The sequence below is a fragment of the Plasmodium vinckei genome, assembly GCF_900681995.1.
Source record: "Plasmodium vinckei vinckei genome assembly, chromosome: PVVCY_01".
Taxonomy (NCBI): Eukaryota; Apicomplexa; class Aconoidasida; order Haemosporida; family Plasmodiidae; genus Plasmodium; species Plasmodium vinckei.
Genome location: NC_051293.1, coordinates 195,668 through 221,578, shown reverse-complemented (window position 1 = coordinate 221,578; position 25,911 = coordinate 195,668). Strand labels below are relative to the sequence as shown.

Here is a 25,911-nt window from a genome sequence, read left to right as displayed (position 1 = left end):
TTTATTATATTGGCATGCAAAATAAAATTGTAACTTATTATGGATAGGCATATTCTTTGAAGAGCTCAAACATTATGCCTTTACAATGCAAACTTGTGTAATTGAATAGTGTAATTACGTATAATAAGCATATATGTATATGCAATAAACCGAAGGGATAAACTAATGTAGTTTATAAAAAGAAGAAGAAGCACACATAGATAGTTATATGTATGCAATACCTTTTTCTGATTTGTATTTATTTAGTAAATTGGATTGCATTTATTTTTCATAGTGTGTATTTGTTAATACTATTTTTTTTTACAAAATGACGACACTAGACAAAATAGGAATACAAGGAATAAGAAGTTATTGTGACGAATATGCACAACAACTGGAATTTTCTTCCCCTATTACAATAATATATGGAAATAATGGAAGTGGTAAATCAACTATTATTGAATGTTTGAAAGTAAATTGTACAGGAGACTTTCCGCCAAATGCTGAAAAAGGTAAATCCTTTATACATGATCCCCTAATATCTAACAAAATGAATGTTCGGGGAAAAATTGATTTATTATTAAAAAATTATAATAATAAAAAGATAGGAATATCTAGATCTTTTAGTTTATATTATTCTAAAGATAAGCAAAATAGAATAAAACATACATTTCGATCTTTGGATAATAATATTATAATTAAAAAAGACAAAGGTGATGATATTATAATAACAAATAAATGTGTTGATATAAATTGTCATATACCTAAATTAATGGGTGTATCTAAAGCCCTTTTAGAAAATGTAATTTTATGTCATCATGATGAAAGTTTATGGCCATTTAGTGAATCTACAAAAATAAAAAAAAAATTTGATGAACTTTTTGGGGATGACAATTTTTCTAAAATATTAGAAGAACTTGTAAAATGTAAAAAAAAAATGAATGAAGTGTTAAAAAAAAAAAATTATGAATTAATAAATATTAAAGATTCTTATGAAAAAAAAAAAAATATATTTTTAGAAATCGAAAAAAATCAAACCGAAATAGAAAATGAAAAAATTTTTATACAACAAGAAAAAGAAGAGTTGAAAAAAAAAACAATTTTATTAGATCAATTTAAAAATAAAAATAATATACTATACAAAATTAGTTCAGATATAGATACTTATTTTGTTTTATATGAAAGGCATCAAACAGATATAGAACAATATAAAAATATGAAAGAGATATATGAAGAAAGTTCTAGTGAGCTTGAAAATTTTTCAGATCTTTTTAAAACAGACTTAGCTAAATGTAATGAGTTAATTGAAAAAATAAATGAGGAAATAAAAAAATTAGAGGAGGAAAGTGAAAATTGTCTAAATGCATATGCTTGTGGGAATTTAAAGGAATGTAGTGAAATATCGGATTCAATATTTTGTTTGGAAAAAAAAGAAAAACAACTTTTAGATATGATGAAAAAAATATATGATTTAGATATTTGTATTTCAAACAATTTTAAAAGTAAGCATGTTAAAAATATTCTTTTAAAGGAACATAAAAAAATAACATTGCTCTCGCAAAATAGTTTTGATACATTAAATTTTATTAAAAAGGTTGATGACCCAACAAGCAGAGATGAACTATTGCCAAATAGTGACTGGAATGGAGTTAGTACTTTGGGGAAAGACAGCTCAGGGAATAATAGAAAATGTATAACAAATAGAGGGAGAATGATAAAAAAGGTAGATTTAACTTTTTTAAAGGATCTCGATTTAAAGTCTTATCAATCTGTATTTGAAGAATATAAAGAATTTGAAAAAAGACACAAAAACCGAATTAAAAAAATTTATAATTTTATAAGACAAAAAAGGATTCAAAGTCGTGAAAATCGGATGGAAAAAAATAAAAATAAAAACAATTTAAATATTAAAAAATATCAAGAAAAGTTGATAAAAATAGATAAAAAAATAGATCAAATTGAAAAGTATAAAAAACAATTGATATTATTAAAATCAAATGATAATATTTATGATAAACAATTTAAAAATTTAGAAAAAATGATTCAGCTTAAAAATATATATGATACTATAATATCGAATAGATTTGACGATTGTAATTTATCTAATGATAATAGTATATGTACTTATAAAGAACAAAATGAAAAAAATATAAAAAAAGAAAAATTAAATGAAATAATAAATTTAAAAAATAAATTAAACACAGTATTAAACTATATTACAAATGTTAACTTACTTTGTGAATATTTTTATGGCTTTGAAAAAATTCATAAAAAAATAATTTTTTTTTTCGATCGTCTTTTTTTCTATTACACTCAAATTAGAACTTTTTTAAAATTATGTAATGGACCAAAAAAAAAACAAACCTTATATGATTGTATGCACAATTTAGGGATATTAAGTTATGAGGAAAATGAGTTTGGTTGTAAGTTGGAAAATGACAACTCTCAAAGTTCTATATTTATGTCTAAAACAGATGAAGAAAAAGAGACAGATAAAGTTTTCATTCCTATGATGTATAACAATTTGAATGTAAAAAAGGAAGAAGAAAATTGGTATAACTTTGAAGAAAAAACAGTAAAGTTAGAGAATAAAATCGAAAAAAATACAAAACTAAAAAGTTTGATATCTTTAGAAAATCCATTGGAAAATATATCAGATTGTGTAAATAAAAATGAAGATATATTAGGTGGAAAATTTAGTAAGTTGGAATCGAAAAAAAGAGTAACAACCCATTTTGAGGAAGCTGAATATGGAATGAAAAAAAAGCAACGACAAAGACAAGACAAGTTGATGACACCACAAAAAATGGAAATTGTTGAAAATGGCAAAGCAAGCGAAATGAATTATGGATTAACGACTGAGTGGAGTCGGGACATGGAACTGGTAGAGAGTGCCTTACGTGAATATGAAAAAAAGTATGAGCAAAAAATTGAAGAATTTAATATAGAGATAGAAAAAATAAAAGAAAGGATTATGGCTCGATCCAATGAAACTATAGAGGCAGATAAAGAAATGAAAAATTATTTAGAGAACATAAAAACTTTTAATGAAATGCTAGAAAAGGTGGAAATATCAAATGTAAGCACCTTTTTGAGCACATTTTATCAGACTATTAAAAATATAAAAGAAGCCAAAAGAAATATAAATTGGCTAGTTCGAAAAAGGGAAGAAAAAAATATAAATCTAGAAAAAATAGATAAAACCAATTTATGCAACATATGTAATAATAATTTAGAAGAAAATGAAATGAATCAAATTAAGACAAACTTAAATAATGAAGTGAGGCAAATAGAAAATGAAATAGAGGAGGAAGAAAAAAAGTTAGATAATTTAAAAAGAAATAAAAAAACATATGTTCCCTTACTAAAATATTATTATAATTATATTCAGCCTATAAATAATAAAGTTAATAATTTATCTGAAAATGAAATAAATGAAATAAAAAATGAGGTAGCAAATCTTCAAGAAAGTTTAAACATGTATATAAATAAAATAAATAAGACTAATGAAAAATATAAGACATTACAAACAATTTTAAATATATCTCCTGATCTGATAAATTTAAAAAAACAAATTGTTAAAGATGGAAAACAACTTTTTTTATGTAAAGATAAGATAAAAAATGTATTAAACTTTTTTAAAGATAATACTAACATATTTCTTGAACAAAATGAGTTACACAATTTAAGTGATAATTTTATAAAACTGATGGAAAAAACATATGATGAAGATAATCCAAAAGAAATGACAATTTTAATAACAAAATTAAAGGAGTTTTTTGAAATGTTTATTAAAATAAGTGATAAGAAAGAAGAGTTTATATATGCTAGTAATATTATTGAAAAGGATTATAATAATATTTTATGTTCCTTTTCAATGAATAGCGGATTTTTATTTACCAACAGTGATTATAATGGTTATGCAAGGGATAGTCCCTTTTTTTTTTCTTCTAAGTTTATCAAGTTAGTGACTGTAGAGATAGAAAATGAAATAAAGGAAGAGATTGAAAAAGTTGAAACAGCCAAATCAGATGTAGAAATGGATGGACGTACCAGATTAGGCAATGTGGAACCCGATTTAAACAGTTTTGATGCACTTTCAAATGACGACAAAAGGATTAGTCTTGTAGGAAAACTTCTCTACATAGCAAAACAAAATAAAGCCATCGAAAAATTGTATACCGAATTAATAGGGCATATAAACAAAGAAGAAATAAAAACAGAAGAAGAAATACGTATGTTAAGTAAAATGGAATTTTTAATTAATGATAAAAAAATAAAAGAATTAGAAGATTTTATAAATAAAGAAAATAAAATAAAAGAGTGTATAAAAAAAACCGAAATATTTTTATCTTACTATTTAGAGAAAAAAAAAGAAATAGACAAATTTATAAATTTTAATTATGTATTAATAAAAAAATATAATAAAAAAAATAAGGATATAAAAAAAAAAATAATAAATAATAAATATGGAATACTATTTGAAAATAAAAACTTTTTTCAAAAAAGTTGTATAATCAACATAATTGGTAATCATCTTAAATTAACAAAAAGAGAAAAAGAAAAACAAGAATTTAATTTGAAAAATATTAGAGAACAAATATCTAATAATGAATTAATAAAAAATGAATCTAACGAAATAATGAATAAGATTAAAAAAAAAAAAGAACAAATGTTATGTCTTAAGGAAGAAAAAATAAATATAGAAAAAATGCATCATAATGTAGTTATGAATACTAATTTAAAAAAAATTCATGAACTATTTTTAAAACAGCAAGATCAATTTTTAGGGTCTTTATCAGAATTTCGAGAAAATATCTTGAGGAGAAAAAGAGAAGTAGACATTATAGAGGATGAGATAAGTAAGTCAGAAAATGTAGAGATGGGAATGAAAAAAAAAATAGAAACAGAAAAGAATATAATACAAAATCAGATTAATGAAATCGAGTTTATAATAAAAACATTTCAAATGAATCATCAATCGAATATAGATATTCATAAATTTTTAAGAGACACATTTGATCATCCAATGTATAAAAAAAAATTAGAAAAAATAATAAATATAGAAAAGGAAATATTAAAAAGTAAAATAGAAGAGTGTAAAAAATGTATTACTGATATTCAAATAAAAGAAGGAGAACTTCAAGGAAAGATATGCTTACGAAATGAGTATATAGAAAAATTAAAAAAAGATATAAAATCAGGATCCTATGAAAATATAGATAATGAATATAAAAAAAAATTAATAGAAATATGTGTATATAAAAATGTAATAAAAGATTTATCAAATTTTCATAACAGTTTTGATCAAGCAATTATTAAATTTCATTCTTTAAAAATGCAAGAAATTAATTTATCTATAAAAAATTTATGGAGAAGAGTATATAATAATCCTGATATAGATTATATATATATAAAATCGGATTTAGAAATAGAAAATAATGAAAAAATAAATCAAAGAAGATCTTATAATTATAGAGTTGTTATGGTAAAAGATAATTGTGAATTAGATATGAAGGGTAGATGTTCATCAGGTCAAAAAGTTTTATCTTCAATAATAATTCGTTTAGCTTTAGCAGAATCATTTTCTATTAAATGTGGAATATTAGCATTAGATGAACCTACAACAAATTTAGATAAATCAAACTCTAAAAATCTAGCTAATTTAATTGCTAATATTGTTGATCTAAGAAAAAATAGTTCATCATTTCAACTTATTCTAATTACACATGATACTTATTTTGTAGATGCTTTATCACAATATGGCTTAACAAATTGTTTCTACAAAGTTAGGAAAGACAAAAACGGATACTCTCAAATCGTTAAAGTTGAAAAGTAGCACAAACCTGTGTCTTTATTTTATCTTTTTTTTTTTTTGAAGTTTATATGTTCATATATAACATATATGTAGCTTTGCCTAGCTTTACTAACATGTTTTACTTTTATTATTGCATAAATTAAAAAAAAAACTTGTCTTATTTTTTTAAACACTTACCAATTAAAAGGTATAAAAATGTAGAGAATATAATTTGTATGTAAAGCTCACTATAGTGACGTTTAAAAAGTAGTTAAATGGTTGGGCATCCCAAAATAAAAAAACAAACAAATCAAATACACTTATTGATACATGCACACTATACAATGATGCAAAATAATTCAAAATGGAAAAGTTGAGAAAGTTTCAAACTTTAAGAATATATATGAACATAAATATGCATGTAAAAAAAATGAAAACTTATTGAGTTAATATATTTTTATTTGCTCAATTCACAATGTGAACTATGTTTAATTTTTCAATTTTTTAATTATCAATAATAATTGAACGAGTTTAAACTAATTCAATAAATTTTGTGGATCATATGGGACACCATTTTCTAATCGTTGCTTTGATGTAATTATAGGTTTTATATGTAAACTTACATTATCATATAATTGTCCATTTTCATCTAACCCCGTTGCCTCTAAATTTTTATTTTGTGCTTTTGCTAAACTTTCTAAATATTCATCTACTAAATAATAATTATAATAAGATTTAAATTTCGAGCCTGGTTCTTTATCTTGTGAACATAATTTATTTTCCATATTTTTATTAAAAATAAAATCACAACTTAAATCCATTTTTTTATCAACACTATTATTATTTTCATACTTATTATTTATTGTATTGGGGATATTTTGAGAGACTTTATTTTGATTACTAACCCAATCATCTAAAGCATCTTCAGGCAACGATATTTTTGTACTATTATAATTTTCTACAGGTAATTTTATTTTACAGGTTTCATGATAAACTGGTTGCCATTCTATAGTCTGGTCATAGTCATCTGGACTAGTCTTAACTCCATTATAATTTTTTTCATTTTTAAAAGTATTTTCATTTGATTTAAGTTTGGTTTTTTGAATATCTCTTTCATTTTTTTCATGTTGGCTTGAAAATAATCTTATAATTTTATCCTTAATGCTTGTTCCATTTTTACCCTCATTAATATTCATGCTAGAACGATTTTCAACACTTTTTTGAATAAGACTTTTTGCTCTACTTTTGTATATAATGGGACTTTTAATTTGCTTATTTTCATTTGATGATAGATTGGAAGAGTTATACATTTTATCGACTGTAAAATTAAAAAAAAAACAAAGTATAATGGTTTGGCTTAATTTTAATAAATTAAGAATTGGCTATAGATATATTGAATTGCATTAAAATTATGCTAATTAAATCGGATTTAAAAATAAATAATTAATGAACCGAATAGACAAAAGTTGTTAGAGTAACAAAATTAACAAATAGTAATATACGATGAAAACAAAAAAAAAATATTTTTTTTCTTCGAAAATGAAAAATAGACAAACAACAAAATAGTATTATTACTATGAATATGTATTTATTGTAACATTTAAAATTTTTAAACTATGTGACAGTTATATATATATATTTTGTTTTTAAAGAAATTAATATTATTTCTACTTGTATATATTGAAAAATGTGCATAAATAAAGATTAGTCTATTTATAATGAATATTATTGTGTGAGTATTATATGAATGTTAAGAATAAAATAAGACAAAAATAAGCCAAAAATAAAACAAGTGCACAAAATAAGCACACATTATTTTTTTTTTTAGAAAATTATATTGCTTGTTCATAATTTTTAAGTGGTTTTCGCTATATTTTTTTTTATTTAAAAAAAAAAAAAGCTAGAATTATAGCAAATTAATGTGAAAACATATCTAAAAAAAAAAAATAAAAATAATTAAGCTAGATTTATTTAAAAAGTTATTAACAAAATACTCTCAAATTAGAATTTATAAGAATAAGTATGTTTTAAGCTTGTTTCAAATATGATACTTTTCAGTTGTAATAAATCGGTATATAATGTTTCTATATAAAAAAATTGTGCTTAGGGGGATGTTGATTGTTTTTATGTTTTTCAGACACATTTGAAACCATCGTTTAAGACTCGTTTTTGTACACATTGAAATGTGGCTAGTGAATACCAGTTTATTACACAAAAAATGGATTTCTCCTATGCACACATATGTGTGTATTTACTTTATGAAATATTTATAAAAATTGAAAAAAAAAGAAATTCTTGTATAATTATTCTATTCGTTACAAAAGTATAGGACAAAGTATGTGGGACATTTATAGGGATTTATATAATTATGAGAGAAAAAAAAATAGGCAAACATGCCAATCATATACATTTTTAAAGGCTAGTTAGATATTCATTATTTAATCAGCCATAAATATATAGAAAAATGGATTTTATTTTCTGCAACAATTATCACTATATTTTATTAGTTTATCATTTTTAAAGAAATTTCGGCATAATAAATGTTTAACAAAATGAGGATTGTAATATTTTATGAGGAATGAAAAAAGTGAATTCTCTTATAATGCATAATAGGTAGTATATATTTGCGGATAAAGGATTATATTATATATTCTTAAATATTAATAAATATGCTTTAAATTATATACTAAATAATGTTATTTTAATAAGCGTATATATATTAATGTAGTAAAATATTAAGGTAAAAAATTATTGTCTTTTCCATTTTTAAACGTTTCAAAAGTTTAAGAGAAAAAGGTATATATTTCTATATCTAAAAATTTCGGATATGAAATATTTTAAAATCATATAAATGCAATAGAATCCCTCGCGCAATTTCATGTCCATTTTAGGATGGCGTATTATGCATTTATTAAATCTTTAGTAGTGCCTAAAACATTTCTTGATAGGTTTATTTATTTAATGTATTATCAAAATGGTAGAGAAAAAGGATTAAATATATTATTTATATTTACCATTTATATTGCATATATGTGTGTATATATATGTAATGTGAAATATGGTATTAAAAAAATATATGTATGTCTATATAGTTAGGAGAATCAAATGCGAATAGTACTTTTCTCTTAAAATTTGCATGAACATTCATACTAATTTATAATGACAGAAGAAAAATGTATTTTTATTATTCTCCCTGATGTCACTAATAATTTTAAAGTAAAAAAAAAAAATAGTTATTTCAAGACAAACTTGTATTGGTCGATCCAATGAGAGTAATGCCAATAAAGGGGGCACAATAAGTGCCCATACACATATACATAAATATAAGCCTATATATATTATCATATAATGTAGGATGATGAAGTTATAGAAAAATTAGAGGAAAAAGATTTTATAATATTAAAGAAAAAAAAAGTACACTTAACAAAGGTATAACAAAAATGATAGACATATCTACAATTTAGAAAATGTTCATATTATATTATGCGAAAAAAATTGTATAAACTAAATGAAGTTTGCTCATTTATTTTATGTAATGATATAATAAGTTGTTTTGCCAATCTTAAGGTTTATAAATATGTTATATTAAGCTCAATCTATATATTTACATTTTTTTTTTATTTACTTTTTTAAAGTTTGATGTTAGAGAAATATTTACTTACAAGCCTGAGCAATATAATAGTATAGACGCCTTTTATGAATATATAGAAAGTGGATTGTGTGTTATTTGCTTAGTAGAGAATAAAAATGGAGACACAAGAGCAAAATTAAACCATTTAATAAAGAATAAGTCGATACTCATAAAGGATGAGTCATATTTCGAATGGTTATACATGCATGAACATGTTCATGTGTTAATGTGCATCTGATTATGTACATGTAATTATGTATTTACACAATTTTATTTCCAACTTTATAACATTTACAGCTTAGAATACCAGTGCAATTTACAATACAAAGACATCCCATTTTATTTCAGCAAAAATGAATGGTACTTTATTCGAGACATAAATTATTTTTTTCCTTCCCTCGATAAAACTAATTTAGAGAGAAATTTAATAATAATAAAACCTGATGTTATAGAGCAAAACAAAATAAGCGATGTAATAAATGACATACTGAATTTTAACTTATTAATTGTTTCTGTAAAGAGAGAAACATTATCTATTGAAAAAGCAAAGGAAATTTATGAGCATTCAGTGGATAAGGTATATATTTTAAAAGGACTACTATTTACAACATAGTTATGCATTTGAAGCGGTTCATTTCTTTTGCTTTAATTTTTTTCTTACTTTTTTGATAACAGCCATACTATAGCAGTTTGATAGATTTTATGACTTCCGACAAGGGAATAGGTGGGTCATAAAAAGTGAAAATAAGCAAAGTGTGCATATTCTTACTTACTATTACTTCTTACCATTTCATACTGTTTAAATTATTTATTATTATTGTTTATTGATAGTGTGCCTTGCTGTGGAGGGAACAAACTGTGTAAGCCGTTCTCGAATACTATGTGGGCCATCCTTGTCAATGATGGGTTTTGAAAATATTCCGATTGGATGTCTAAAAAGGAAATATGGTACCGACGAAGTTAGGACCGCAGTGGTAAGTGCATTTAAAAGAGATAAATAAAAAACGTGAATAAATAAAAGTGTTTGATAGTATTTGTTCATTTTTTACAAACATATATATATGACATACTTCCTAATACGATTAGCATCTCCCTGATGAGGATAGAATAGACAAAGAGATAAACATGTTTTTTTCAAAGAGCCAATTTAAAAATGAAAATGCAATTTTAGTAATAAAAAAAAGTGTAATGAAACCTGAGAATTTAACAATACTAAGAATGTATTTAAAGGAATATGGGTTTAATATCTTAGAAGAAAAAATAGTACCTACAAATGAAAACATTTTAAATGAATTACAAAAAGAAGGAATAAATGAAATAATAAATTGGGATAAAGAAAAATTTATGATAATTATAATTTTATCTAGAATAAATTGTATTACTAGTTTATTTTATTTGATGGGTTCAAAAAGTGTAAATGAATCGAAAACAAAAAGACCAAATAGTATTAGAAGTATATTTTGTATAAATAACGATGACATAATATTAGTAAAAAATATAAATAATATAAAAATATTAACAAAAAAATATTTTAATAATGGACAATATAATAATATAATTACAGTAGATCAAATAAATAACTTTTTTTTTTATAAAAATTTTAATTATTTAAAAAATGAAGAAAATAATATAAAGTTGAAAACTATTTTGGTTGAATGTTTTCAAAATTTATGTCAAGAAAAACCAGATCCAAATATTGCAAACTTATGGATAAATCAATGGATAGACAAATACATGAATATAGACATAAGACAGTTTAATGAAAATGTAAAAAATGAGGGTGAACCTTGTGATAATATAAAGCCAAAATGGGGAAAGAAGGAAAAAAAAAATATAAAAAAAAATAAAAATTTTATAATTATACCAAATATAAATGAAGAAAATGAGATAGTAAAATATTTTGAAAAAATAAATTATATCAATTTAAATCTTAATGAGTTATGTAATAAAGAAGAAAAGAATAATTCATTGCTTGGAAAAAAAATTGAGTTTACAAAAAAAAAATATAAAAATTTAACAGTAGAATTAATAAAAAGGATTTTAAAAGAAACTTTAGAAAAAAATAAATCTTACAATAAATATATTTTAACAAACTTTTCCCATATTATTGATTTATCAAAATTAATACAAACTGATATTATTCCTGATTCGTATTGTCTACTTTCAAATTCAGAGAATGCCTTACCTATTAATGAGACTGGTTTAGGGGAGGAAGGAAAAAAAGCTAGCTCAGAAATAGATATCAATAAAAATGATGAGTATAAAAACTTTCTTTTATTTTTGAAAAACAAAGATATGAATGGGATTGGGGAGTTTAATTGTAATTCTATAGGTCACACATTTTTAAATAAAGGTAAAATATTTATATATAGAAATAAAGACAATTATTTTTACGAGTTTAAAAAGAAATTTAAAAATAATATAATAATATTTTTTGGTGTTAAAACGAAGAAGATGCAAAATATGATCAATTTCTTTATTGACAATTATAATTATATTTATATAAATCATTTGTCTTTGTTAAATAGTAAAGATAGATGTACAAAAATGAGAGGAAATAAAGAGAACCATTATGATTCTATAACTGATGACGAACAGGATCTAGATGTAGATGTAGATCCAGATGAAGATGAAGAATTTTCATCTGGTGCTTATTCTCCCGGTTTTTCGTCTCTTATTTATTCAAATATTATTGAAAAAATTATTAGATTGCAAAATAATAATTATAAAAATATTATTTTGTGTAATCCACCAATAAATGAAAAATATATTAATTTAGTTAGACAAAAAACAAACTCAAATATAACATACTTTTATTTTAAGTGTAATATGGATATACATTTTAAAGAGATATATAATAAAGAAAAAAATGATGAACAGTTTGTGGAAGAAATAAATGAAAAACCAAGCTTAGATAATAATTGTAAACTTATACAAAGTCATATATATTATCAAAATAAAATAATTGAAAATTTACAAGATAAACCATATTTTTATAAATTCAATTTAAATGAAAAAGAAAATGATACACCACAAGATTGTAATAAATATTTATATAACATTTTTGATGTTTTAAAAAAAAAAATTATATTAATATGTAATACAACAAATATAGATACAAGTTTTGTTGGATTATATTTACAATATAAATATCCAGACATAATGTTTTGCGACCTAAATAATATAAATGAAACAAATGAAATCACTAACAAAAATAATACAAGAAGAATTATTGATGAAGTATTTCACGATTTTAATAATGAGCATAAAGAATATGAAAATAAATCAGTATTAATAAATATAATAATAAATAAGATGCTTCATGTTTGCTCCCAAATAAATTCTAGTTATTTCATTTTTTCTGGATTTCCTACTAATTTAAAATTAAAAGATTTACAAAAATTGGATTTTTTTTTTGATATAAAATTGTGTATATTTATAGGAAATAATATTTCATATTTGTCATCTTTAGAGTTTTCAAAAAGTGTAAAAGAATCATTTAGTTCGATTTTTTATTACTTTCAAAGTATGGGCACACTCCTAACATTGGATTTGAATGAGAAGTTTAAAACAGATGTAGCTATACCTGTTGAAGCGGATCAAACTAATGCAGACGAGTTAAAAGTGGAGAACTGTCTAGATCAAAATCTGAGAGAAGTGACAGAAGTAAACAATAGATCCAATCCAACGGGTTCATTTTTAGATGCAAATTTTATAAACGTAGAGAGTAAGACCCAACTTAGTGATGATGTAAAGATAGAAATTTTGATGAAAATCGAAAAAAAGATAAAACCAAAATTAATTATTTATAATTGTCCAGATAAATATGATTTAACAAAATATTTGAAAGAAAAAAATAATAATAAAAATAAATTATATCAATACATATTTTATGAAGACATTTTTAAAGATGTACATACATCTATTGTAGAAAATGAATCAGAAGAATATTTATCAAAATTATTAAAACAAAAAAAAGATCAAATAAAAATTGAAGTCTATATAAAATATTTAAAACAAAAATTAAGAAATTCTACTGACTACTTATTTTCTAATATAGTTTTACTTAACCCTCCGAAAGGGGAAGAGAAAGAAGTAGAAGCAGAAGTAGAAGCAGAACCGAATGAATGGAATGGAATAGACGACATTTACAACCTGATTGAACTAAAGAAGATTGTACATTTTATTTATTTCAAAAAAGTTGAGGAATTACAAAAAGGGGAAAAAATAAGTTTATCAATTTTAAATGATTATAAAATATTAAGTCAAGATGGTTTGAAAAATGGAGCAGATACTGTACCTAACGAAATAGCTGAAGTAGATATGGATTTTAAAAACGAAGGAATAAAATTAGGAGACAGTTTAAATTTTCGTAGTTGTATAGAATATAATGAGGATAGAAACGGATTTGAAGATTTGTTAGATGGAGAGGTAACAAAATCAAGTGCAGCAGATCAGGATAATAAACAGGAAAGTGATACAGACCAGGATAATAAAGAGCAAAGTGATACAGACCAAGAAAATAAAGAGCAAAGCGATACAGAAAAAGAGGAAGAAACAAGTGTAATAGATATAAATCATGAAGAAAAAAATGATAAAAATATAAAAAGGCCAAAAGACGATGATGAATGGAAGTGTAACAAAGAGAGTGAAAATAATATAAATTCAATTTTAAGTAAATATCCAAATGTAGAATATAGTTGTATATATTTAAACAGAAATATACCAAATAATTGTGAGAATATATTTTGTCCTAAAATTATTATTTTGTTTATACCTCAAAATATTTATTTACAATTTTATATGTCATTTATGATCTGCTCAGTTTTAAAAAATATAATTTCCATTAATATGAAAAATATATATGATATAAAATATGTGAAGGAAAAAATAAAAAAAGGAATTAGAGAAGGAAGAAAGAAAAATGAAACAAATGAAATTATGAATTTTATAAATATAGAAAAGCAAGGGTTGGAAAACAGCACAATAAACAATCTCAATAATTGTGTAGAAATAAAAACAATGTTTGAAACAATAATTAATAAAATAAAAAATACAGATAATAATATATTATTAACTGGGTTTCCAATTGTTCAAAATAAATATAATATTAGTGATTATTTTTATCAATTAAATTTTTTAAAAGATTTTAAAATCGATGGAATTATTTCTCTTTATTTTGATTCTCTATACTTAGACAATTTAACTAGTCATGGAAATATTTCTCTAAATGAATATACAAAAATGACAGAATTTATTAAAAAGGAATTTACATGTAAACATAAATTATATTTTAAAACTATAAACACCCAAAATGACATAAATAATGTTCTTACAAATATTTCCCAAATGTTTCAATCTCCTTAAGCCCAACTTATTTACCTGGCCAAACCTACTTACATATGCTACATCCCATAAAGTGTTTACATTTTCTCTTTTTCATCTTAAGCATGTATGTGATTTTTATTATTTTTGAAAGAAAAAAATTGTGGCAATAATTACACACACCCAGTAGGCATTTCATAATCTGCCAATTCTATGTGTTATTTTTTTTTTTTTTTTTTTTGAAGCTATGCATAACAATTTTCAAACTTATAAGTGCGTCGAATTTATTACAAATTTATGGTTTGAAAATTTAAGAAAAATGAAACTTTCGATAAATAAAAATAATTTTTTTTGAGCTCTCTAAATAGGGTTAAAAGTTTATTACATTTTTTGTAAACCTTTAATTCTTTATACATTTTTCAAATTAATTTAAAGCTCCACAGTTTTTTTTTCCAACTAAAAGGGAAGGAAAAATAGAGTTTTAAACTATAGCTATGATATGGATATATATGAGAAAGAGGAATGGTTTAGAGGTGTTTAGGTTTTGTAATATTATGATATAGGGATAGCAAAATGAAGGATGGTGATTACTTTAATGTATATGATGAATTTTTTAAAGATGCTTATACATTTTTAAATACAATTATAGAAACCAAAAGGGATAGTATTGATATAAGTAGTAGTAGTGATTCTGATTTAGAGGAAAAAAATAAAATTAAAAAAAAAAAATATATGAGTGAAAATAGTATTAGTAAGGTTTGTGATAAAACTGGTAGTGAAATAAAACAGGAAAATAATAAATATATATACTTTCATTTAAATACATATGATAAGGATAAACATCAAAATGATAATGCTAATAGTCAATATATAAAAAAAAATAAATATATAAATAAAAGGTCTAACAGTAGAATTCCCAGTGGAATACATAATGGGGAAAGTTTTGATAGAAATAATCGAATTCCAAGTAACATAAGGATTGATGTTAGAAATTTTAATAACACTAATAGTACAAGTTTGAGTCAAACTGAATTTGATATGAGACGAAATAAATATACTGATCGTTCAATTATGAATAGAGGAATTCCAAAAATTTTAATGTCTTATAAAAATGACTATAATATATGTTTATCATATAATATGGGACCAGGTAATGTATGGAATGATATAAATGCTACAAGTTATAAAAAACGAAATAATTTATATGGTGAATCTATTAGTGATAATGAACATGGGAATTTTAAGGAAGAATATAGTATACAAAGAAAAGACCATAATAATTTTTTAAATTTTTTATATAAATGGATAGTACCAAATAATACAAAAAAAATAAAAAGTAATGAACTAATTAGTAGCCATAAAAAAAGATTACAAATTAGGCAAAGAGAAAATGAGTATAATAATGGAATTCCTGACTTCTACGAGAACAGAGATGATATGCTTGAAAATGGGAACAACAAAAATGATAATAATTTATCGTCTAATTTGTACTATTTAGATAGCTATGAGTATAACTACAATAATTTAAATCTGGATAAGACCAACTTTTATAATGATAAAAATATTGATAGAGATATATTTGAAGAAAATAAAAAAGGGAAAGAAAAAATAAGTAAAAAAAATACTTTCAATTTTAATAATACAAAAAAAAAGAAAAAAAAAAATAAAGGAATATCATATGAACATTTATTAACACCAAGTAAATATGAATATGATGCTTTTTGTTTATTTAATCCTCGTTTTAAACAAGGAAAGCATCATACTGTTTTATGTCTACAAAGTTACAATGTGTCAATTATTCCATTTGTTCAGCCAAAAAAATTAAAAGAAGAAGTGAATGAATTATTTAGTGAAATAAATCCATGGATACATAAATCATTAACCTTATCTAAATTAAGAAATTTAAAAATCGATTTATTTAATTTAATTAATCATATTCCTGAAATAGATATATCAACTATTTCATGTGCATGGGTTTTTTTTGAACGATTAGTAATGAAGGGTCATGTTCATAAAGGAAATCGAAAATTATATGCAGCTACTTGTCTTATTTTATCTTTAAAATTTTACCAACATGATGATATACATATTTTAGAAAAATTACTTGTATATATTCAAAAATTAGACAAAAAAGAAAACTTAACTCCATCATTAATTTTTTCAGTGGAATTTACTCTTTATAAATTGCTTGACTTTTCTCTTCAACACACATATGAGAATATACGACTACACATACATCAGTATTTGGAAGCGAAGGTAAAGGAAACTAGCAAAAATGACTATTAATAAATTAATTGTGGCTCGCAATAAAATTTGCAATTTCTCACAAATTAATTTACATTTTCACATTTTTTGTGTGCAACATTGTTCATATTTTTGCATATTTTTTTGCATATTTTTTGCATATATTTTTGCATATATTTTTTACCACTTCAGGAGCTCAAGTTCGAGGATGTCTATGGTACCTCCGAAGACACATACTTAGTTCAAATGCCCGATAGTAAAAATGATGAATAATATTTACTCACACATATAGGACTATTTTTTTTCTCTTTTGAGCATAACAAATAATAGAGATTATAAGAGAAGGCAAAATTTTAAAGATTTTATTTTTACTTTTTATAAATAGCTGTTTACAAGTTTTAGGACATATTTTTATTAATAAGTCATATTTTTTTAGTATTTTTTTTTTTTTTTTTGTATTAATATAAAAAATAGCTAGCTAAAATGGATGAAAATATAGACGACAAAAGAAGAGAAAGTAATTACAAATTTTTAAACTCTGATGAAATAAACAATTTAGAATATATTTTTAATAAAATAAAAAAGAATAAAAATGAAAATGTACCAATACAAAATATAGAAAAATTTCTTCTTAAAAGTCATAATGAGCAAATATGTGATGACTTAGTTAGTTATTTTCATTTATATGGTAGTACAGTAACACTAGACGATTTTATAGGGCATTTAAATTGTGATATTAATGAGTTTAAATCAAAAGAAAAAATAAAAAACTTATTTGAAATGCTTGATGAAAATAAAAAGGGATTTATAACATCGAAAGATTTCATTAATGCAGCTAAAGAATTTGACAACGAATTTAAGGAGGATGTATTAAAAAATATATTCAAAATTATAGACTTAAATAATAATAATAAAATAATTTTTGATGAATTTAAAAATGCTATATGGAATATTTAGAGATTATATATTCTCTACTAATTTAATACAGAGCGAAAAGATTAATTTATTTTTTTGTCTTTAACTATTTTTTTGAAAACTTATTCATTTTTTATTACTTCCCAAATCGAATTACCCGTTTATGATTTTTTTTTACCTGCACACGTAATATGCATATATTCGTGTATATGCATTATAGTTTGTGATAATTTTTTCAACAATATTTTAATTGCTATATATTCATTTATCTTATTTTGTGTTTTTTATTTTTCTGTAAAACTAATAACATAACTTAAAACAAAAAAAATATATATATGTATACGAATAAATATATACCAAAACGAATTCATATATGAGGTTTAATTTTTATTCCCCATTATGAGGCTATGAGACGAGGAAAGAATATATTAAAAATTTTAAAGCAGAAAAAGACCATAGTCATAAATATTATGGCCATTTTCTTTATACTTTCCAAAATATATAACATAGTATAATAAAGTAAAACAAATTTATGTTCTTATATATAGGATATACTAAAAAAAGTGAGAGAACTTAAAATGATCTAAATAACAAATAATAGTAAATAAATAAATAAATAAATATTTATATGTGTGTAGATTTTTACCCCCATAAATATTTTTTGTCTATTTATTATGAAACCAAATGGGAGTAAGAAAAGAACCATCTTGCTCATTAAACCCTTTGTGACTTAGTTTGGGGCCTTGTTTTCCTCTGGGTTGTGTAGCATAAGATTTAATACATGGTCTATTTTTATTATGAATAAAAATAAAAGGATGCTGAATTAATTCTTCAGCAGTTGGTCTTTTTTTTGGATTTTTATCTAAACATTGATTTAGAAAGCTTTTAAATTCAGGAGATAATTTATCTATTAAATCTTGTTTAACTTTTTCAGAAAATAATTGACTCCAATGATATTCTTGTATTCTGTTCATAATAACATCTTCTCTTTCTTCATTCGTTGATCCAAAAGGTGGTCTACCAAATTTTAATTCAAAAGCTAAAATACCAAGCGTCCATATATCTGTTTTTTGATCAAATTCTCCAAAGTTTTGTTTTTTTTTTTGATGTCTAGCACATTGTTCAGGAGACCAATAATCATGAGTACCTCTATAATGTGAAATTCCTTTTTTTTTATGTTTAGATCCTATATGTGCAGATAATCCAAAATCAGCAAGTTTACATTTTTCTTCATGATTTACTAAAACATTTTCTGGTTTAAGATCTAAGTGTGCTATTCTTTTATCATGACAAGTTCTTATTGCCCAAATTATTTCGAACAGCATAGTAGCAACTTTTTTTTCTGAAAATGGTCCATGCTCATTTAAGTAGGTAAACAAATCACCATTCGAGCAATACTCCATAACAAAAAACACATGGCTACTTGTGTGGAACCAGGTATACATGCTAAGAAAAGGGCAATGAATAAAATGAAGAAGCTATAACGATAAACATAGCAAACTAATTGATTTGTAAAATATCTTATTTTTATTACCATGCTATATGGGGATGTTTTAAATGAGCTTGGAGTTCAATTTCTTTTCTTAAAAGCGCTTCTTGTGTACTTCTGTCCAAAAAAAAATGAAAAAAAAATTTAGATTTATAAAAACATTTTCAAAGAACCAGACACGAGATAATAACTAGTATATGAATAATTTAAAAGACATACACAACCAACTATATTATTAATTATATAATTTTTTTGTTATTACTTGACTAGGTGTGATTTAGATATACATTTTAAAACACAGATAAAATTTGTTCGTCTTTCACATGCTAAGAATACACTTCCATGTGCCCCATCCCCCTAAAAATGAAATTATCATTTCAAAGAAAAAGTGAAATAAATAAAAGACGAAAATATTATTATGTTATAATAATTCAGCTTACTATTCATTACTTCATGTTACAAATGGATGCAAAGAAATATACATGTACCAACCTCTATGCATGTGCATGTGCATGTTTATTGCTCATTTTTATATTACCAGAAATCCAGCAATGTCAAAATCTTTGAGACTGAAGGTAAAGGAATGTAAACTACTTTTTAAGGCCATGTCTCTGCATGTCGCCTTAATTGGGCTACTAACTGACTCGTTCATTTTTTTTTTTTGAGGGATGTGTGGATATATGTAAATTTATAATAATACATGTGTACGTGTAATTTAACTGTATTCATAAAAAAATATATAACATATAATTCATAATATTATTATTTTTTTATTTTGCTAAATGTATAACTTTATATCTTCTATCATCGTAAAATAACAAATTGCCATTGTGTGTGTTTTTTTTTCGTCGTAAATAAATTTCTAGTAGCGTTTTTCAAAAAATGGATAAATGTTTTGTACAAAAAAAAAAAAATAAAAAAGACTAGCTATATGTATATTCTATTAAATCTATTAAAAATAAGTGCCATTAAAAAGGGAATGCACAATATATACATACGCATATATTTATGTAAGAGAATAAAATAAAAGAAATATAGTATATGTAAATTTGGATTTTTATATTTTATTTTTTTTTTATTACATATAAAATAATTATCTAATTTTTTTGATTTTTTTATCTAATATATATATATTTTGAAAAAGGCAGAAAAAAAATGCGTCAACTGGGACCTGCTAATTATTTCAAATTAAAGGGGAAGAATATATATGGCAAATTAGTATATACATACTATCTTCCTAATATTATTAATATTTTATTTATTTAATTTATATAGCTTATGTTGTGAAAACATGATACCGCTTAGTGAAAAGGAAAAAAATATGTTATATATGATAGGCTTAAAAAGTATGTATTATTTTCATATTTTTTCATTGAATTGCTAATTTTTATTTTTTTCTCCTTTACTTTGTATTTATTAAGTTTACTTTATTTTTCTATTATTTTATACCTGCGTTTTATTTCCTTTATTTACCAATTTAAATGTGTATACACTGTGTAAATGATACCGACACCTGTTTCTAAAAAAATAAGAAGTCGATTGAGCCTGTCCGTTCAGAAAAAACCTCACTTTTTATTTCGGCAAAATTTATTACTCGAAAAAAAAGACAAATGGGAAGCTAAACTAAGGAAAGGGCATCCTGAGTTTGCTACGCAATTTGATATTTTAAATAGGCAGGTAAATATAAAGAACACACTAAACAATATGTAGGGTGTTAGTTTATAAAACGGGCCATACTTACATATATAAATATGCATAAGAAATAGTCAAATTAAAATACACACATATATATTACATGCACAATCTAGCTATATTTAAATATTTATTTTTATTTTTTTTATTAACGAGTCAGGTTACAGGATTTCGAAAATATAAACCCCCTCTCGTGAAAAAAGAGGAAATAAAAAAAAATTATGATATAACGAATTTTCACGAAGTAAAATCAAAATTTCGTTTTGAAATTAACGGGATATTTGAAGGTTAGTTTATGAAGTTTATTTTGTTACATTTATTAATAGTCTTATTTGAGTAGTAGCTATTATTATCGTTGTAATTATTTGAATTATTTCAGATGGCGGATCTGTTTTTTGTGATGAGTTGTACAGGACAGCTAAGCGAATGTTCTTAGTTGGATGGATAAAATGTAGAAAGAGATTTGTCATGGGGCATGTAAGAAATATGCATCATTCATTTCATAGACGATGCTATTTATGAGAATTGTTTTTAAAAACGTTAATATTATATATATCACAATACACACACATAAACTGAATATATATATGTTTATGGACTTTTTCGCTAGTTTCAAGGAGATTCATATTCTATTTCGTACATGAGGCATTGGTTTGATATATATCATTCAGAGTTTAACAAAATTAATAATTTGAAAATATTCGATGAAAACCATGGAATCCCTAAATTTGATTACTAGTAAAAATAAAAACAGATTACATTTTTTTTCCTTGCTTGTTCATACAAATTGAATATATTTTTATAGCTATAATTCTTGTAATACATGCTCAATCTTATATAAGTGAAATTTTATTCCTTTATGCAAATCGTTTTCTTTTCTTTTTTTTTCTTTTATTTATTTCATCAAAAATACTAATATATATTATCATATTTTTTACACAGCAATATTACAATAGTGAAAGATTATAGAAGCCCAGCGAAGAAAAAAATGCACCTCATTCAGGTATAAACAATAAATTACTAATAAAAATCATGGATTTGTGTGTGTAACCCAATTCTATTTGTTTTATAAATTTTCTCATATTTATATTAACATGTTCATTTATTTATTATAGAGCCAAGAATATTTAAAAACAAAAGCATTATTCAACTTAAAATGAAATACTTTCCAAGCCTATTATAAATAGAACAATCAAAATGGTATTATTTTTTAGTCTTTTGCCAAAGGCTTGCTAACTTATTTTATACATAGAATGTCAAACTATATAGACATATAACTATTATATAATGCAACTTATTGAAGTATACTAGATATGTAATTCTTTATTTTATGATAATCGTAAAATTTGTTTTATATTTTTTTTAATAAATCAAAAATGGCTAATAGTTTTTTATGTCTAGCTATTATTTTTTTTTTTTAACTTTGTTATAATTTATTTTTCCTTATTTGTACATGTAAAATACCAAAAAATTATGAACAGATTTTACATAAATAATATAAAAACATGTATGTTCATATTTATTTGTTTTGTTTTTCCATTTCCTTTTTTTTTTTAAGAAATATGTATGCTTTGTTAAATGCATTAAAACTTTTTAAAAGCTTTTTAGCCCTTTTTATATATTAAAAATATGATTATTTAAAAAAAAATGTAGAATTAGTGTTAATTATATACTACAGTAAATTGTAAAATTATATATACAATTTTGTTTTTTTTTATAAAAATACATTTACAAATTAATGTAAAAGAATATTGATAAGACATACAAAAATAAAGGTATATGCACATATATACATGCAAAGTAAGCTAAATTTTAGCAATGGGTTATAAAAAAATTAGCTACCAAATGTGAAATATATTATAATAAAAGCGAATAACAATTGTGCGCATACAAAAAAAAATATATAAATCGGTAATTAGATAAATTATACAATTAATATGAAAAAAAATAAAGTTAAAAGATTTTGATTTTGCAAAAAAGTGATATATGCCAATGCCTCTCTCCATATCTCCATACCTGTTTGCATAAAATTGACAAACTTGCACATTGCCTGCAATATATTTTGATTAGGCATTTTTCCGGATATTGAATGGGGTGAAAAGCAAATGTATGGATGGAGAAAAGTATAAGTATCGTGAAGAGAATGTTAGATCTAAAACCAATCGAATTGAAATATTTTTGCTTGTATCATTAAAATAGCTAAAGAATTTGCTAAAGGGGAACCTGTAAGAGATACATTAAATGTGTAAGAAGAAGAATCATTTGAATCAGTACATACAGATATATTACAACCTGTTTTGTCAGTTATTTCTTCGATTAGTGTTTTTCCATCTTTATTTTGTGAATCAAATGTTTCTAAATATACATCTGGCATATTTAATTCAATAGTATAAGGTTGTTTAACTGACAATATTTTAGGTAGCGAAGTAATAGGTATAGATTTATAAATTTCGTTTAAAAATATGTTTTCAATTTGTTCTTTTGCATCTGTTTTATTTTTTATATTGTTCATATTATTTTTATTATTATCATAACGATAATTAGATGAATTGTTGTCATCATTATTCATGTTATCACCTGAATTATTATTTATAGATGAATTATAGTATCTATTATTATTTCCACCTGAATTATTATTCATCGAACCTCTTACATTATTTTGCATCATTCTTGATGGACCACCTCCACTTCCAAGAATAGAATTATTATTATTTTTTTTCATGTTTGAATTTTTATTATTAGAATAATATAAATCATTTAAGGGAATAAGTAATCCTTCTCTTGCTATAGCAGGATTATCATATTCTTCTAATTTTTGTAAAATTAGAACAGAAGCTAAAATTTTTGATTCTGGTGATCCACTTATTAAAACTAATTTTTCATTTTCACTTTCTTTATTTTTAGCTACTTGAATTTGAGAACCCGATTGTTCAGTAATATATTTAATTATAGAACCTTTTCTACCTATTAAAAAGCTAGCTGCTTTACCAGGAACTAACATACGCATAGAATTATTGATATTTTTTTCTCTTTCTTCCATTTGTTTAACTATTAATTTTAATGCATTATATTTATTTTCTGCAGAACCGGATAATGTTAATATACGATCACAAGTTTTTACATTTTCAATATTATCAGGAGCATCTACAATTACTGCACCTGCTCCGGTTATTGTTCGAATTTCTTTTATATGGCACCCAGCCTTTCCTATAATCCATGCAGTAGTTTCTACATCTAAAACAAAACGAACCACACAAGAACTAGATTCTTTTCCAAACTTATGTAACAAAAGATTTTTTTCGCGTGGTACAGAAAAGTTATCATAATCATCCATATTATGAGTACTGTAATTATCATAATAATTATTATCTTTATTTTTCATAGAATATTTTGGCCCATTATTTCCCATATTATTATTATTATTATAATTCATATTATTATTTCGAGATCCTCTATACTGATTTGTTCCGGAATTCATAGAATGTGTATCGTTATAATGATTTGAAACTCCACTAACACTATTGGCAGTTGAGTTTTCATGAAAAGATGATGGAGCATTTGTAGGAGGTGGACCACATAAACCCATATTACTAGGAGAAGTAAAATTTTTCGAAATTCCAGGAAATTCTGATATTTCTAAAATTCCATTTTCCGCAACTTCTTCTAATAAATCATATATAATACTTATACAATCTATAATTTTTATGATTTTATTTGATTTTATAAAAATAGCTTTATCTTTTATTCCTGGTACATCCTCCTTATGAACATTAATTTCACATGCAGATCTTTCAGATAAAGAAGATATTTTAGAACCCTTTTGACCAATAATAATAGGAATAGATCTAGTAGGTACAATAATAACAATAGATTCTTTTCCATCCTCTTCTTGAAAATCCATAACAGTTTTAGATTTATTTAATATTAATTCTAATGCTTTCTTTTTATTTTCTTTTTTACCAGATATTGTTAATATTTTTTCAGAGGGGGGAGGATAAACAGGTATATCAAATTCTTTTTGGCATTTTATTATAGCACCACATGCTTTTTCAATTTCACGTACATTATTACCTGACTTACCAATGACATAACCAATTGCCCTATTAGGTAATAAAAGGCAATATGGTATTAACATTTCCATGCTACCATCATTTAATTTATTTGGTCCATCACCATTTTCATATTCATCATTCATGCTATCATATGTCATGTTGCTACTATGACTATTATTTCGTTGCCTTTTAAATGAACCTTCATCCTCATTATTATTACTGGCATCCCCACCTTCATCATTTTCCATATTAGAATAAGACCGCTTTTGTTTAATCATGATTGTATAACCGTATAAAATATGTATATATGCAAAGTGATGGTAAATAAAAACTCTTGGTCAATACACAAACAAGCCAACTAGAAAATAAAAGACTCCTCAATATTTTTTCCTTACTTTAATATACAAACACTTTCTTATTCACAAAAATAAGCAATTGTAGAAATCAGAAAAACAGAATAGAAATGCAAATAAAAGTGTGTGTGTGTTATGCATATATATTTTAGTGTAAACCTTTAAACTTTAATATTAGGCCGTATATACAATGTGGTTCCATGAAAATAACATAAAGCCTATAAAATGCTATTAATATAAATCTTATTGCCTGAACGTATTTAAAAAATGGATTTTCATACAAATATAGCTAACATTATTTTTGCATGCCCTTATATAATTTCTTGAAAATATAATATTAATGAATAATAAAAAAAAAAAAAAAAATTGAATTATAGCTAGTTGGAATAATAAAAAAATATGTACTGTTAATAATTATAATCCTATGATTTGCC

General features: G+C 23.5%; 8 protein-coding genes across 8 annotated transcripts; 5 read left to right on the top strand and 3 right to left on the bottom strand.

Moving 5' to 3' along the window:
* Positions 1-307: 307 nt before the first annotated feature.
* PVVCY_0100590 (DNA repair protein RAD50, putative) lies at positions 308-5,818 on the top strand (the record flags this gene model as incomplete). Its single annotated transcript, XM_008628443.1, has 1 exon — positions 308-5,818. The coding sequence occupies one exon, from the start codon at positions 308-310 to the stop codon at positions 5,816-5,818; it is 5,511 nt and encodes a 1,836-aa protein (XP_008626665.1).
* Positions 5,819-6,312: 494 nt separating this feature from the next.
* PVVCY_0100580 (conserved Plasmodium protein, unknown function) lies at positions 6,313-7,086 on the bottom strand (the record flags this gene model as incomplete). The annotated part of the gene is made up of 1 exon (XM_008628442.1): positions 6,313-7,086. One exon carries the CDS (start codon positions 7,084-7,086, stop codon positions 6,313-6,315), a length of 774 nt encoding a protein of 257 aa, XP_008626664.1.
* Positions 7,087-8,935: 1,849 nt separating this feature from the next.
* On the top strand, positions 8,936-14,774 carry PVVCY_0100570 (nucleoside diphosphate kinase, putative; the record flags this gene model as incomplete). Its single annotated transcript, XM_008628441.1, has 7 exons — positions 8,936-8,992; positions 9,131-9,205; positions 9,412-9,602; positions 9,705-9,984; positions 10,083-10,131; positions 10,239-10,381; positions 10,494-14,774. The coding sequence occupies 7 exons, from the start codon at positions 8,936-8,938 to the stop codon at positions 14,772-14,774; spliced, it is 5,076 nt and encodes a 1,691-aa protein (XP_008626663.1).
* Positions 14,775-15,305: 531 nt separating this feature from the next.
* Positions 15,306-17,249, top strand: PVVCY_0100560 (cyclin dependent kinase binding protein, putative; the record flags this gene model as incomplete). The annotated part of the gene is made up of 2 exons (XM_008628440.1): positions 15,306-16,988; positions 17,169-17,249. 2 exons carry the CDS (start codon positions 15,306-15,308, stop codon positions 17,247-17,249), a joined length of 1,764 nt encoding a protein of 587 aa, XP_008626662.1.
* Positions 17,250-17,459: 210 nt separating this feature from the next.
* PVVCY_0100550 (calcium-binding protein, putative) lies at positions 17,460-17,933 on the top strand (the record flags this gene model as incomplete). Its single annotated transcript, XM_008628439.1, has 1 exon — positions 17,460-17,933. The coding sequence occupies one exon, from the start codon at positions 17,460-17,462 to the stop codon at positions 17,931-17,933; it is 474 nt and encodes a 157-aa protein (XP_008626661.1).
* A 623-nt stretch (positions 17,934-18,556) lies between these two features.
* PVVCY_0100540 (serine/threonine protein kinase, putative) lies at positions 18,557-20,032 on the bottom strand (the record flags this gene model as incomplete). Its single annotated transcript, XM_008628438.1, has 4 exons — positions 18,557-19,337; positions 19,426-19,497; positions 19,643-19,737; positions 19,919-20,032. 4 exons carry the CDS (start codon positions 20,030-20,032, stop codon positions 18,557-18,559), a joined length of 1,062 nt encoding a protein of 353 aa, XP_008626660.1.
* An 848-nt stretch (positions 20,033-20,880) lies between these two features.
* PVVCY_0100530 (conserved Plasmodium protein, unknown function) lies at positions 20,881-22,232 on the top strand (the record flags this gene model as incomplete). Its single annotated transcript, XM_008628437.2, has 6 exons — positions 20,881-21,057; positions 21,233-21,359; positions 21,452-21,549; positions 21,683-21,810; positions 22,015-22,075; positions 22,188-22,232. 6 exons carry the CDS (start codon positions 20,881-20,883, stop codon positions 22,230-22,232), a joined length of 636 nt encoding a protein of 211 aa, XP_008626659.2.
* A 992-nt stretch (positions 22,233-23,224) lies between these two features.
* On the bottom strand, positions 23,225-25,402 carry PVVCY_0100520 (RNA-binding protein, putative; the record flags this gene model as incomplete). The annotated part of the gene is made up of 1 exon (XM_008628436.1): positions 23,225-25,402. One exon carries the CDS (start codon positions 25,400-25,402, stop codon positions 23,225-23,227), a length of 2,178 nt encoding a protein of 725 aa, XP_008626658.1.
* Between the last annotated feature and the right edge of the window lie 509 nt (positions 25,403-25,911).